The sequence below is a fragment of the Hyaena hyaena genome, unplaced genomic scaffold, assembly GCF_003009895.1.
Source record: "Hyaena hyaena isolate Hyena2069 unplaced genomic scaffold, ASM300989v1 scaffold_131, whole genome shotgun sequence".
In the NCBI taxonomy this organism is placed as follows: Eukaryota; Metazoa; Chordata; class Mammalia; order Carnivora; family Hyaenidae; genus Hyaena; species Hyaena hyaena.
In genome coordinates this window covers 2,301,971-2,317,275 of record NW_024080761.1, presented here as the reverse complement: position 1 = coordinate 2,317,275, position 15,305 = coordinate 2,301,971, and the positions used below count along the sequence as shown (strand labels likewise).

The 15,305-nt window shown below is 57.0% G+C and overlaps 1 protein-coding gene across 2 annotated transcripts in view; it reads right to left on the bottom strand.

Annotated features, from left to right (window-relative positions):
- Positions 1–257: 257 nt before the first annotated feature.
- The window catches only part of HM13 (histocompatibility minor 13), a 37,894-nt gene continuing 22,846 nt past the window's right edge, over positions 258–15,305 (bottom strand). The window contains exons 8-13 of one of the 2 annotated variants that reach the window (XM_039237737.1): positions 13,731–13,814; positions 10,552–10,588; positions 7,756–7,858; positions 3,654–3,739; positions 1,799–1,945; positions 258–696 (exon numbers count right to left, since the gene is read on the bottom strand). In XM_039237737.1, the coding sequence (XP_039093668.1) occupies positions 594–696; positions 1,799–1,945; positions 3,654–3,739; positions 7,756–7,858; positions 10,552–10,588; positions 13,731–13,814 (560 nt within the window). In that variant the 3' untranslated portion in view covers positions 258–593. The remainder of the gene's footprint in view (positions 697–1,798; positions 1,946–3,653; positions 3,740–7,755; positions 7,859–10,551; positions 10,589–13,730; positions 13,815–15,305) is intronic. The other variant, XM_039237736.1, reaches the window with a different exon arrangement.

Below are 15,305 nucleotides of genomic sequence, written 5' to 3'. Positions count from 1 at the left end.
TGTTGCAAGTGGCAAGGAGAACTGAAAGGGAGAAGGTGGGGGGGGTTGAAGGCAGGCTCGTGGGCCCCCTCTGCTGGCTAGAGGGCATCCATGGGGCGCTGAGCTAGCCAGGCGCTGGGTGGGCACCCAGGAGGATGGAAGGACCTGGAGGTCAGGGCCTCTCTCCCAGGCTGTTGAGAGTTCACCGTCCCCAGGAAGGGGCTTGCATGGAAGTTTCTGGGTGGGAGGGCAAGAGCTGGTAAAGTCAATGCAAGATGCTGGGTGCAAAGAACCCCTCCAGGGGCACGTGGCCTGCCCGGGCGACGGGATGAATTTTTAATGTAAGGCAAAGTCAGTCCACAATACAAAAATCTAAAAATCAGACCCACTTTCCCCACGTGGCCTCTGGGAGGGTGGGGGAGGTTGGGGGCTTCCTTTGCCTGCAGGGGGTGCGAAGGGGCAGAGAAGGCCAGAGAAGGGGGAAGAGGGAACCAGGCCACGGGAGGCCCCGCTCCCGGAGCTGCCAGGCCTCCTGCGCCCTCTGCCCGAGCAGGCCTGTGCTGGTCCGTCCTCGCCTGCCTGCCTGGCCCTCAGCGGGTCAGGCACCAGCCGCATCAATTCTCCTTCTTCTCCAGCCCCTTCGACGCCGAGGTCTCTGTTCCCTCTTTGGATCCCTCTGTCACTGCTGCTGGATCCTTAGGATCTGACTCCTCATAACTGACCAAAAAACAAAACAATAAAAACGACACCTAATTCAGAGGAGGGGGAGGGCGGAATCTCTGGGCCCCGCCTCCCCACTGTCCCGGGAGAATCCCGGGGCGCCTGAGGAACACCAGCCTGGCATCCACGGCCCAGCAATCCTCCTTGGCCCTGGCCCCACCGTATGCCCTCCTCACACAGGCTGCTCTCCTCTCTCTGTGCCTCGTGGTGCCCAGAGGTAGCAAGGGCAGTGGAGGGAGGGAGGGAGATGGAGGGAGGGTGGGCTGGGGTTGGGTGGACTAACTTCAAGCTTCTTGAACTTTATGGGGCGCCTGGGTGGCTCAGTCAGTTGAGCATCCAACTTCGGCTCAGGTCATGATCTCATGGTTCGTGGGTTCAAGCCCCACGTCGGGCTCTGTGCTGACAGCTCAGAGCCTGGAGCCTGTTTCAGATTCTGTGTCTCCCTCTCTCTCTCTGACCCTCCCCTGCTCATGCTGCCTCTCTCTCTCAGAAATAAATAAAAACATTAAAAGAAAAAAAGCTTCTTGAACTTTCTACCAGAGAGGGTGGGGGAGAAATGGGGCGGCCAGGACGAGGCCATGGAGATGGGCTGCTTCCCAGAGTGTATGGCCAGGATTCCCCCCGGTCAGCCCCAGGGGTGCAGGCAGGCAGGGGGTCGCACTACTGGCAGACGGCATGGTGCCACTCTTGAAGGCCGCCACCCTGGCTTAGCTCTTGCTATGGGCCCCACTTGCTGAACACCTGAGCTCACACCAAGGACCTGTGTCTCTTCCCCAGGGGACTCCCGTGAGGTGGGAATGTGCCCACTTACAGATGAACAGGGAGAGGCTCCAGAGAGGAGAGTGATCTGCCCGGGGTTACGTGCAGGGGCATCTACTCCGAGACGACCAGGGCTGTCACTGCCTGCTCTCTTGCACGAGCCCCGTGCTACCAGTGAGGACAGTGAGGTTCTAGAGCCCTGCCCCCGGCCCCGAGGCTGGGGTAGTGACTGCCCTGGTCACGCTCCCTACCCCGGGCCCTGGAGCTTGGCTGTCTGCCCTACCTTGGGCCCCGGGGCAGTGGGGGGGAAGCGGGCAGGTGGGCACCCGCCGGGCATTACAGAGCGCTGGCATTCTGCGGGCGCCGGCGGCGAGGGCCAGCTAGCTTCTGCTGCATGGAGTCGGCCAGGCTGGCTGGGGAGCCCGAGACTGTGGGGAAGTGGGTGAGTCTCGGGGTGTGAGGCAGGATTTCCGCCGAGGACTCGTAGCTGTGTGAGAGACAGAGAAGACAGGAAAAAAGAGATGGAGAGGAAAGGACGGGGGAGGAGAGAGACTTCCCTTGCAAGGAGCAGGATGCAGAGCCGGGTCTTATTTGTGTCTTCTGCGGCACTTTCGGACTCCGCGGAAAAAAGCCAGAAATTACTAGAGGATAAAAAAGACGCACCCGTACGAGGGGACACTATGCAATTGTGCAAAAGAACAAGGACGTTCTCAATGAGCACGTGCTGCTGCAGAAACATCTCTGAGATCTACTGTCGTGTGAAAAGCCCGGATGCAGGATGCTCCGGGTGCCACCGGCTGCATGGGTGAGCAGGGCGCCTGTGCCCTTAGCAGCGAAGCGCTCTCTGAAGGGCTATGCAACAGAGGGGTTTTCCTTTCCGTGGCTGTGAAATTTGGAGCCACGTGACTGTGTTATGTACTTAAAAATAAACAAGTGACTAAAAAAGAGGAGAATGCCTCTTAAGGGAAGAGGAAAACGGAAGGTAAGGTGGAGAACTGGGGAGAGATGGAGAAAGAGAGAGCCCACCTGCTTTCTCACCTGAAGCCGAGAGTCTCCCGGGGGCAGGGGCAGAAGGGGCGTAAGGCGCCTAAGTGGGGGGAGGATATTCAGGGACCCCCAGCACCGAGCAGGCGCCCTGGCTGCTTGGCCCAGTGTGGACACAGCAGGACAGGGACTGGTGGGAGGGGCTTACAACACGGCAGGGGGGTGGCTGAGAACGGAGGAGCCAGAGGGCAAGGGCAGATGCTGAGCTCACGTGTCAGATCAGATCCCACCCCTGCCGCCAGACCCGCCTCTGAGTTCATCCCCCAGCCTTGCCTCAGAGCCCACAGGGCCCAGCCAGGCCAGGAGGCTCTGGCGGGCAGGTTGGGAGCCTGGGGCTCCTGGGCAAGATAGGGAGGGCAGAGGCAGGTACGGGGGAGGGGTGAGTCACAGGTTCCCCTGCAGGCAGCCAGGTGCACAGATGGCCCTGGCAGGCGCTTGAGGGACAACTCGGAGGCCAGGCAGGTGGAGCTGGGAGGGAGGCCCCCGAGTGGGCAGCTTCAGTCGCAGCTGGCAGTTATTTCTGGGTTCCTGGCAGGCCGGGTCAGGGGTGCTGGGGAGCAGACACCTGTCAGAGTCACGCAGGCCCTGGGGTACGGGTGGGGCTGTGCACCAGGTGTGGCCGGTGTGCATAGGGCCACGGGGAAGGGGTATGTATGTGTGCGAGCGACACATTCGCTGAGATGGGGCTGTGGGTTAGAGCCACTGAGGCGGCTCAACAGGGACTGACCTTGGATTTCCAATCCGGGGTACCTCCCACCGCACTAGGACCCTCCCTATTACTCACATGGGAAAGCTGAGGCCAGGGAAGGGGAGGACATGCCTGAAGTCAAGTGGTGGCAGAGTCGGGCTGGGAACCCAGGGCACCTGACAGCGGGGCAGCCTCAGGGGAACTATCCTAGCCAGTCTCTTCTCAAGCCCCAGCAGGCATCTGGATGTGGGGGCTGCCCTCCCCTGGCTCGCAGCCCGAGGAAAGGTTCCCGCTGGCGCCACAGGCCGGGCACCCACGTGCTGGCAGAAAGGACAAGAGGTGGGGCTGGTGGCGGGAACAATGTTCCCCTGGAGACGTGTACGAGCAGCCCCGGCAGGCTCCGCTGGCCGCCTGCAGGTGCACCTGAGCCGTGAGGACGTCTGCCCCCCCCGCCCCGCCTTACCTGAACATCTCTGTCACTTCTCCCTTGGCCAGTGCCACCAGGACAGGAAAGCCAATGCAGGCGGGGACCAGGTATAGAAGGGCAGGCTACGAGAGAACAGAGGCCGGTGATGAAATGCTGGACAGGGTACCTGCCCAGGGCCACGCCCATCACTCCAACCCTCTCCTGGGTGTGACTGAGGGACAGTGACTGCCCAGGTTCCCAGAGCACCGTCTGTGGCTGGGCCCTCCCCTGGGGCTCCCGGCTCTCTGACCAGGGTGCTCCTCCCTGGGAGGGAATGCAAGGAACCCAAAGAAACTCAAGCACGCAGGGCTTTAAGGGTGCCCAGGGGTCTGGCTGGCAGTAGCCTAATCACCTGGGACATCAGGTTCAAACAAGCAACCTCCTGGGTGGGTCCTAGTCCCAGAGACCAGGGGGGTGGCTGAGAATGGACGAGCCAGAGGGTGAGGGCAGGTGCCGAGCTCAGGCCTCAGGGTGGAAGTCTGTGTCCTTAACCAACACTCCAGAAGGTGCTGTTATAACACCCTGACCCAGGCAGTGTGGCCCTAGAGCCTGTGCGGAGGCTTCTGTGGAAGCCGGGTTTGGAGCACAGGATGGGGCACGTGCTGTGCACGCTGCATGGAGCTCAGCCTCCCAAGGAGCATTTCAGTCCGTCTTGCTTACAGGAGGATGCTTCGGGAGGATGGGATGGCACAGGCCTCGTAAACTGGGGGCTGGACCTCAGGCGTACCAGACTCCAAAGCTATTCTTTTCCCCACAGCACCTGAAAGCTGGACATGACTGCCCAACCCTCCATGACCACCAGTGCTCCCAGGGGCCTGCAGTCCCTGTGAGATGTGACACCGCTTCCTTCTCCAGTGTCACCTGACCCGCCCTACTCTGGCCACAATGATCCTGCTTTGGGGCCTCCTTGTCACCTCCAGCCACAGGACCTCTGCACAAGCAGTTTCCGCTGCCTGCAATGCTCTTCCCTCTTCTGTCTAGATTCCTCCTCCTTCGGACCTCTGCTCACTTTTACTTTTCTGGGGAAGCCTTCCCTGGCACGGAGCCAGGCCCTTTCGTCCCCTCAGGGCCCCGGCCGTGCCCTGCAGCGTTCCCTGGCAATCTGGAGTGGAACGCTGCTGTGTCATTACAGGCTTGGGTCTCTCCGCTGCTAGCCTGTGAACTTCATGAGGGCTGGGTCCACAGCCGTCTCGGGCACTGCTCTATTCCTGGAGTTCCGGAAGGAGGCCTGGTAAATTCTAACCAGACAGCTTCTTCATGGGTGCTCATAAAGTTAAGAGGAGAGGACTGGGGTAAGGTGTGGAGACCGTTCTCTGAAGGTGAAGCCAGGCCCTGGTCAGAGGCCAGGGCTCCGCAGCTCCCCAGGCCTGACCTTCAGACCGTTTCTTGGCACTTGCCACGCACGGGCTGTGAACCACATCACTTCACATGTACTACTCTTGGAGCTAATAACACAATTTGGGCTCTACAGACGATGCTATAGAGGTTTAGATTAGGAGAAATGACTCACCTAAGGCCACACGAGCTGTGTAAATGGCTGAGCTCTTCCCACTATATTAGGTATTTGCTGTGAGTCAGGATTTGGGTGAGTTAGGCTTTTAGGCCTTTTGGAAAGTGATAGAAATGACAATGACAAAAGTCCACACCAAAACCTGTGAGAAGCAGCCAAAGCAGTACTCAGAGGAAAATGTATTATCTCTAGGCGCATTTATTAGAAAACACCAAAGACTTGAATTAATTTTAGCTTTTAAGTCAAGAAGCCGAAAAAAGAATAAAACACCAAAAAGTAGAAAGAAAATAATGAAGGCAAAAGCATAAATTTGTGAAATAGAAAATGAAACAGATGTAACTTATTAGAATTCAATTTCTCAAAATATTTCCCCATATTCACTTTACAAAGAGACTGAGATCAGAAGAGGGAAAGGACAGCCCTTAAGGGCCGGGGGCCCCTGAAAGCTCCTCTGAGAGCCTATTATTTTCTTTCCTCTCAAGGCACCAAGGACCCTCTTCAAAGTAGGCGCCGAGGAGAGGCTGGGATGTATAGCTCCGGATGGTGAGCTGGGCGTTGGGCTCCTGGCTCCCCATCCGGCCTCCACTCTGCTGTGTGGCTATGACTAAACTGCTTCCCTCTCTCTGTATGACGAGATCACATGATCATCTGGAAGGGGGCCTTTTTGGGAGGCTGCCAGACCCCTGGCTTGGAGGGGGTTTTTGGGTAGAGGCTACGGGGGTTGTAAACCACATAAGCAGCACCGCAGGGACTCCCACCTAGGGAGCTGCCGGCGCCGGGGCTGCCTGTGTCATGGAGAGGAAGAGGGTCTTCGAGAAACAGGTCGCCCTTGTGGCCTGGAGCCCCTTCCCAAGATTTCCAGGGGGACGCCCTCGTGGATGATGGGGCAAGGACTGGGCTGCTGCTAGTGGGCAGCACAGGCCTGGGGCCAGGGGCCGAGTCCGGGGCTCCACTTAGGGCCCGGCTCAACTTGCTGTGTGACCCGGGAGGTCCCGTTCGGTCTCTGGGCTACAGTGTCCCGGCACAGAGGGCCACCTCTCCAGCCAGTGTGTGGGGGAGGGGGATTCCCAAGGGGATCCTCAAGTCTAGCCAAGGCAGAGGGCAAGGCTGCCACCTGGTGGCCTCTGGGGGAATGGCTCTGGGCTTGGAATCTGAGACCTCCCACAGGACTCTGAGGTAGTCCCCCAAGCCACGTCCAGTCACTCTCGGTGACCTCCTTGTCTGTTGTGTGTCCCTTTCGGCTTCCAGGCCGAGCAGAAGCAAGTAAGAGGCTGGTTCCTCACTGGTTCTTGGTTTCTCCACCCACAGGCTGGAAGGTGGGGGGACTCTGGACCTTGGATATTGTGTAGAATGAGACTACTACTGTTTAGCTCACAAATGTTGTAGGTACTGTAGGGACTAAACGAGTTAATGAGCAAAAGGGTTTAGCACAGCGCCTGGCACAGAGTAAGTGCCCCACAAACAGCTCTTGTGATTAACTCAAAGGTGGCTTCTCTGTGGCTGGTGACCCGGGGAGGGGGGAAAGAGGGGAGGGGAGCAGGGGGAGTGGAGGATGGAGAGGACAGTGACAACAAGGACAGCTAATACTACCTGGGCCAGGCACAATCGTGAGCACTTTCCCAACACCAACTCATTTCATCCTCACAAAACTCCAGGCAGGCTGGCAACGATTACTATTCTTCCGTTTTTTTTTTTAAATGACCACCGAAGGAAATCAAGCAAGACTCCTGCCGTGAACAGACGGGGGGGGGGGGGGGGGGGGGGGGGCGGGACTTCCTCCCACCAGAGTCCCCTTGGCCTTCGTTTCCCCTTGGCCTCGCCTGCTGCCTGGCTCAGAGCCTGGCTTGGTTTCCACACTCTGGGATCCTGGCTCACCGGACCTCCTTCCCCTTATCTGCCCTCGAGGACCCTCTCGAAGAACTGAGCAGAGACTGGTGCATGGGAAGGGCTGCTTCTCAGTGTACTGGCAGTTCCCTCCCGGTCTCCCCTTCCTCAGGTCTCCTCAGGTCTCAATAACAGCTCTCCGCCCTCAGCCCACCCTGCTTCACTCTGTGGCGGCTCAGTACCCGCCTTGGCGGGAGGCAGAAGCAGAGGCTGGATGCTTGGGGAGTCAGCGGAGAGGGCCCCAAACAGCTTACCTCTCATCTGGTAGGTTGGGCATTGGGCTGAGACACCCACTCGACACTGTTCCACTGGCCCCACTACTGAGGCTCAGAAGCCGGAGCCCCTCTTTCCTGGGCTCCCTGAAGTAGGGACCATGGGACACCGATCTGGCCCATGAGATTCGAGCAAAGCTCTGCCAAGAGCGTTCTGGGAGAGGGACTGCCTTCCTGATGAAGGTGACAGGCATGGCGGGTATCTGTGCTCCTCCCCCTCGCCACTTGTGTGCCTGTGGTACCGGGAGCAGTGGCGGCACCCGCAGACAGCCACGGGGGAAGGACCCAGGGTCACAGACACGCGCACCCTGACACCGCTGGGGAGCACCTACCTCTGGGCGGCTGTTGTGTGCGGGAGATGAACCCTGTGTACGCAAGTCCCCGCTACCTGCAGGGAGAGCATTCCCGATGCCCTGGGCACAGCCCTACTCACCTGGGCGTGCTTGAAGATGTGCATGATGAAAATGGTAAGGCCCAGGCCGAAGATGTAGGCTGCGAAGCTGGTGTAGAAGTACGTGTGGGTGTTCTTCTTTAAGCTTCAGGAAGGCGTGGGGAGAAAGAGGAGGAGGAGGGTTAGTTACAGGCATGGGAGGAGCACCACCTCTTCCGAGGGGTGGCTGGGGTAGATCACAGAGGCTGGGCGGGATGGCGGAGAGTTTGGCACTGGCCGGGCATTCAGGTACTGCCCCAGCTAGAGGTCTTTGGACAAGTCACTTTCCTTCTTTTAGGCCTCAGTTTACTCATCTGCAAAACGGGAAAACCATGACCCATCTGCTCAGTGGTTGCAAGTATCCAGTGCCATGACCTAGAACAGTGGCTCTAAGATTTCAGCCAGCATACAAGTCCCCTAGAAAGCTTGCATAAAATTTCAAAGAGCCAAAAAAACAATAGACTTTCAGGTCCAAATCCCAGGGAATCTGACTGAATAGGTCTGGGGCAAGGTTCAGGAATCTGCATTTTTTTTTTTTTAATGTTTTTTATTTATTTCTAGGAGAGAGAGAGAGACACAGCGTGAGCAGGGGAGGGTCAGAGAGAGAGGGAGTCACAGACTGAAACAGGCTCCAGGCTCCGAGCTGGCAGTCAGCACAGAGCCCNTTTTTTATTTATTTCTAGGAGAGAGAGAGAGAGACAGCGTGAGCAGGGGAGGGTCAGAGAGAGAGGGAGTCACAGACTGAAACAGGCTCCAGGCTCCGAGCTGGCAGTCAGCACAGAGCCCGACGCGGGGCTCGAACCCACGAACCGCGAGATCATGACCTAAGCGAAAGTCGGATGCTTAACCGACTAAGCCACCCGGGCGCCCCTGGAATCTGCATTTTTAAAAATTACTGTTTAAAGTTTATTTTTCAGAGAGGGAGAGGCAGAAGGAGATGGAGAGAGTGCAAGCGGTGGGGAGGGGCAGAGAGAGAGGGGAACATCTGATCCAAAAGGAGTTCTACATTGACAACAGAGAGTCCAATGTGAGGCTTGAACCCATGACACTCAACCAACTGAGCCACCCAGGCACCACTGCCTATTTAAAAATATGTTTATTTATTTTGAGAAAGAAAGTGCAGGTACACGAGTGGGGGAGGGGCAGAGAGAGAAGGGGAGAGAGGATCCCAGGCAGGTTCCATGCTGTCAGCACAGAGCCAGACGCAGGGCTCAAACTCACACACCATGAGACCATGACCTGAGCTGAAGAGTCAGATGCTTAACCGACTGAGCCCTCCACACACCCCAGGAGGGTGCATTTTGAAAAATACTACCAGGATGAATCTGATATGGGGGAGTCGAGCTCAGAGAAGCACGGACACAGAAACTGCAATGCTGAGTTATTCCTTTTCAGTACAGTGGATGCAACAGTTCAGTAACCTGTTTTGTCCACTAAATGAACCCTGACTACATTGGATCAAGTGCCAGTAGCTTCCTGGAGCCAATTCACCCAAGATCAGCCTCAGAAGGGCTGGATCACACTGCCGTTACAGGACTTCCCTTCAACATCAGCTCCATGACCTCTGCATGTCCCCAATGCCACCTGCGCCGTGAATGTGTCCTTCCTGTCCCTTTTCTCCTCGTCCCGGAGCGGCTGAGCCCAGTGCCAAGTGCTCTGGGAGCTTCACTGCCTGGGCGCTGGGCTGAAGCTGACTACCTTGGATGTGCGAGCCTGGGAACCAGCTCTGAAGGGCTGGCCGATCCTGCAAAGCCAGGCTAGGAATGAGAGCCTGCCTCTGAGGGTGCCAGCAGCGGAAGGTGAATCTGTGCTAGCAGGGGGTCCACGGACTCTCCTGGGATTCTCTCTGTATTGCCGCTGAGCAGCCACGACTACAGCCAGCTGGCATCGACTTGCGTCTACTTACGAACTGGCCAGGTCCCCTCCAAAGTCTGTAAGCCCATGTTCACGAGGACTGAGCGCTACTACACAAATAACCCAGATGTACGTGAGCAGGGGGCAGGTTTCACAGGCCAATTAGATTTCAGTGGCACTAGCACAGAGCTTGTTATCACTGTCAACACCGTCACTGCTTCTGCAATTACTGGGCACGAGGAGATAGAGAAAAGTTCATAAACCATCTTGAAGTTCATGGTACAGCTGCCAGCCTTGCATTGGGAAGACGGAGCGCCACCTGCTGGTGGGAGGCCCAGCCGCCCAGGTGCTTAGGTAACAGGACAAGCTCTTCTGTTGGGAGTGGGGACTCAAGCTGGCCCCCTTCCCTCTCCCTGTGCACACTTTCTACAATGGACGGAAGGAATCTGAGTAAACAGAGGGCAGGGAGGGGCTAGCCCTGCTGGGACGCAGTGACCTGACCCTGGGCTGATAATACGTGAAGAGTACTGATTGGGTAGCAGCTGGGTTGCCCGGAGACCCTGTGCTTAGCACTCCCTCCAGATTTTCCAGGTACTACTGAGGTGGGAGCTCTTGTTCTCCACTACATTCAGAATGAGAAACCTTAGCACAGAAAGGACAGATCACTTGCTAAGGACGCACAGAGAAAGCACTCTGAATACCACTAGAACTTTGTGGGTTTAAAGCTTTTGGACTGTGATCCTTCTTTTGTTTCTGGTCACAGGCTCTGTGAACACTCAGAACTTCAAGGTGCAGATAAAACCAGACCAGCACTGGCTGCTGTGGGGGTGGAGGGTCTGTCTGATCCCCAAGTTACACCTCTGGGCTCCGGAAAGCCTCCCGGGAGCCCCCGGAATTCCCTGCCCAGAGAAAGCCCCTCGCTCACGGAGCCCGAGGGCAGCTTACCTGATGTCAAAACGCAGCAGCAAGGCAATGAAGATCCCTGTGGGCAGAGAGCCAGGGTTAGTTGGTGGCAGGGAAGCCGGCACTTGGGAAGGCTCGGGGACAGAGCCCCCCGTCTGGGATAAGGAGGCGCAGGGGGGAGGGCGTGGGGGTAGTAAACTAACACGAAACTGGGTCCCCAACCTCGGGCTCCCAGTCCTGGAGCAATCACTGGGGGCCAAGGGTGTGGCCAACACTGCCACCTGCCGGCAGAAATCCTGTTTCTCTGCCGTCGGGCCACTTAGAACAATGAGAAAGTCCCAGGAGTTTGCTTTGGTCTGGGCCCACGCTGGCCTGGCACCTCACAGCACCACACAGTCACACTGGGCCCGCCCACCCGAATGTGTACTGAGCACCAGGCACCGTAGGCCACAGTAAGCAAGAGCAGGGGACACACAGAGCTCAGCTGAGGCGGCAGGAGCCGGACAGGCTGCTCAAACAGTAATGAAATGCCGGAACGTGAAAGGGTGCTTTCCGTGTCACGGGAACCAGCAGGAGATACGCCAGGCTAGGAGGAGTGGGAAAGGGGAACGAAGGCTTCTTTGAGGAAGTGACACTCGCCAGGGAGAGGGAAGAGGGGCCGGCGCTGTGGCACGGGTCAGGGCGCCAAAGAGGGTACGCGCAGCCCAGAGCAGGAGATGCAAGGGACAGACCAGCCATGCAGGGCCGTGGCGCACAGGGAGGGGCTGGGTCTCTACTCTGACTAAGGGAACGCATGGAAGCAGTAAAGTACAAGCAGGGGGGAAAACCTCAACAGATTCTGAAAATAACTCATGTGGCACTTGCTTGCTGGGAGGGAGTAGGAGCAAGGAGATCATCAGAAGGCTCTGGGGAGGGAGTGCAGGAGAGGATGAACTCTGCCTACCCACTGCACTCCTATCCGCATTTCAAAACGGATGGGTGGCTCAGTCGGTTAAGCGCCTCACTTCGGCTCAGGTCACGATCTCACGGTTCGTGGGTTCTAGCCCTGTGTCGGGCTTTGTGCTGACAGCCAGCTCAGAGCCTGGAGCCTGCTTCAGATTCTGTATCTCCCTCTCTCTCTGACCCTCCCCTGCTCACACTGTCTCTCTCTCAGAAATAAATAAAACATTTAAAAAATTAAAAAAAAAAACATGAAAACCCAGCCCAGCACCCCCAAATCCAGAGAGCCCCTGAGACGCAGCCAGCTGGCCCAGCCTCTGGATGCTGCTCACACACCGCTGTCTGTCTCCCTTACTGGTCTTTGGGCTCAGACAGGGCAAGGGCTGAATCTCACATATTGCGAGTTGGCTCTTGAGAACCAAAACATTCTGTGCTGATCAGAAGCACCGAGCAGCAACCTATGACTCATTTTATTATTTACTTATATTTTTAAAAGATTCCACCCTTAACCAATCTCTCTACACCCAATGTGGGGCTTGAACCTACAACCCCGAGATCAAGAGTCGCACGCTCTGCTGACTGAGCCAGCCAGGCGGCCTGATGCAGGACTAATTTTAAATCAGGGAATGAGTTAATCCTTCCTGAAAACCATGAAGCTGTGTGTGAGAAGGGGCGGGCGGGTGGAGCGAGAAGATTCATGTTGCCTTTCTGGAAGCAAAGCTGGGAACCCAGTGTCCCCCGCGGCTGAATTCTACAACTGCTCTCCTAGCAATGCACCTGGTCCTCGAAACAATGGTCAACAGCAACCTGTTACCCTTTGAAGAGCATTACTGGGACACTGGGAGGGTGTCACCAACGCTCACCTGTAGACATTGCTCAAAGCCTCAGACACCCAGGGACGTGCAGTGACGCCCCGTGCATGCCTCAAGTCCAGAGTGACAGCCAACAAGGATACCGGGGAAGTCTGGGGGGTGCCTGGGGCAGCCCGTGTCCTGCACAGTGAGCTGCCTTCCAGGATTCCATTTCTTCTGACGGAGCTGTGTCTCCCTGCCTCCCAGCACTGCAAGTTATGGAAACTCGCAAGTTCAAGACCATAGCCCCATGTGCCCAGGAACCTGAGCAAGTCTCCTTGAATCTCGGTTAACTCATCTATAAAATGGAAATACCCTGTGGCTCACCGGGCTGCCAGGAACAGCACAGATGGGAGCATGAAAATCACCAGCACGGTGGCAGGCACGAAACAGGTGCCTGACAACTGGTGGCCGTGGTGATCATCCTGATTGCCGTCATTACTGGTGTGGGGCAGCTCTGACAGGGAAGCCCTTTCTGTGGACACCCTGATCTGAGTCCCGGCCCTGGCCCCCGGCAGCGTGTGAGACTGTGGAAGTCCACTTACTCCTGAGCCTCAGTTTCCTCACAGGTAAAAGGGAACGCCTCTGCCTTGCCGCCACACAAAACCCAAGTGTCACGATGCGAGTGCCCTTACCACCCTGGGCAGTCAGAACTGCCTTGACTTCTTAGAGTGAAAGACAGGTGGGCTTTTCGTTTGCTCCTTCTTTGAAGCAAGCGCCCAGGGTGCTTTGATCCTCTGAGTCTCAGCCCCTGGACCACAGCAACAGGTATGCCCTTTGGATACCTGTCACCAGGCCCAGGCCTGCAGATACATGCACCCCGGGCACAGCCACCTCAGTGATGCACAGAGCAGCAGCTCGGCTCCACCCGGGGTCTCCTGACTGGTCGTTTGGCCACTAGCGCCCCAAGGCAAGGCCGTGGGTCCCCCCGCCACGGGTGCACTGATGAGCATCCACATGTAGACGGCCCACAGGTCAGCTCACGTGGACAAGCGGGGGACAAGCGCACTCTCCATGGAGCTGGGGACAGGGGCTGCGGGCAGCACACTGGTAACACCCGTAAACACTGGCAGGGGGAGCGCACGTGTGTAGGTATGAGGAGCGTCGTGAAACGGGTTTTTCACGGGATAGGCTACAGTCTGTCACAGGCCCTTCCGCAGTCCTGGAGCAAAGTCTGTTCAGCCAGACCAGAAGCTCTGAGGACAGTCCCGCTTGTTGCTGTCCCTCTGGCGCCCACTCGGGGCCAGGCACGTGACTGGTGCTCTACAGTGCGTGCCAAGACCCCGGCTGACCCAGCAGGTGGGTGTCTGGACTCGCCTGGTCTCACCCCTCCAGTTCCCAGTGGGTGACACTGTCTCACGGTGCTCCTCCCCTGCCCCTAAGCCCCTCCCCCACTTGCACTGTGCCCTCCCCCCCGCCCCGCCCGGTCACCTGGAATGACGATATCTCCGAGTCCCAGCATGGCGAAGTTGTCCGCTTCGAGGCCCTTCTCCAGCAAGTCCTGGGGAAACACCACTGTGGGGAGAGGCGGGGGTACGAGGAATTGGTGAAAGCCCAGCTCACACCACCTCCCAGCCGCCCACCTTGGTTGCACGCAACACGCACACCTGCATTTAAGAGGGCAGGGGAAGTAAGAGGATGCTGAGAAGCCGAACGGCTAAGTCTCCATCTGGAATCACAGCTGGATAGACGAGGAATCTAGGATCGTGCAGACTATACGTTAACTGCCTGTTAAGCCAGAACTCACACACTGTACCATGTCGGTGGCCTCCGATAGCTACGGAACCCTTTGGTTAAGTGGGACTGACCCTAAAGCTGCATGTATAAAAGAGACCAAAGAGGCCATGCCGTGCTGACATCTCAAAGGCTTTCCGTCTCGCCGCAGCCAGGGGAGCCCCGGCCACAGGATCTTTCTGGATATGGCAGACAAAAAAGGCCACACTCCTACGCACTCTTTACTTAAAGCCCCCCATGCAAAAATCCTGCCGACCCACTTGTTTATAAAAATACAGACTGAGACAAATGCCTCCTTCTGTGTCCAGTTATGGCAAGAGGTGGCTGTAACCACATTTCATCCGTAGCATCTTGCAAGCAGAAGAGCGCTTAGGTATGGGCTTCAGGGTCAGACTGATGCAGTCTGGCTCTGCTGTGTGGCTTTGCACAGGTTACTTAACTGCTCTGTGCCTTAATTTTCTCATCTGTGAAACAGGTGTAACAGAACTGACCCCATAAGGCTGTGAGAGAATCAGATGATTTGCCCACACTGTTAACTATCACCCCATGTCGTCTTTTTTCTCTTTCTTTAACTTTTTAAATGTTTTTTTATTTTTGAGAGACAGAGTGTGAGCAGGGGAGAGGAAGAGAGAGACAGAGTCACAGAATCTGAAGCAGACTCCAGGCTCCAAGCTGTCAGCACAGAGCCCGATGTGGGTCTCAAACTTATGAACTGTGAGATCATGACCTGAGCCAAACGGACACTTAACAGACTGAGCCACCCAGGGCCCCCACCCCATGCCTTCTTTACTCACCCAGCTCTGACTCGGGGGGGGGGCGGGGGGAGCCTTCCCAGGCGACGGACAAGTGTGGCACAGGCTAAGACAATCTGGACAGCCCTGGTCCCTGAATTACTGACTTCCCCTCCAGCTAGGGGTGGTCACGTGGCCCAGCTCCGGCCACTGATGCGGAAGTAGAGGTGAACTGGGGGTTTCAGGTAAGCTCGTGGCTCCCTAGTGAACACCCGGAGGCCCTTCCCCACCTACTCCTACCCACCCTGAATGCACAGTCACAGTGACTTACAGACCTACTCATTCCATCTTTCCAATTCTGCCACCTACCATTCAATTCTAAGCGGCACGTGGGGAAACCAGGCCCCAGAGAGGTGAAGTCTCTTGCTTAAGGCCACACAGCCAACAAGTGTCAGATCTGGGATTCTAGACCAGGCAGCCTGACTTAACCACTCTGCCATCCTTCCCGAGCTCTAGGCCTAGTGGGGGAGGGCAATGGGCC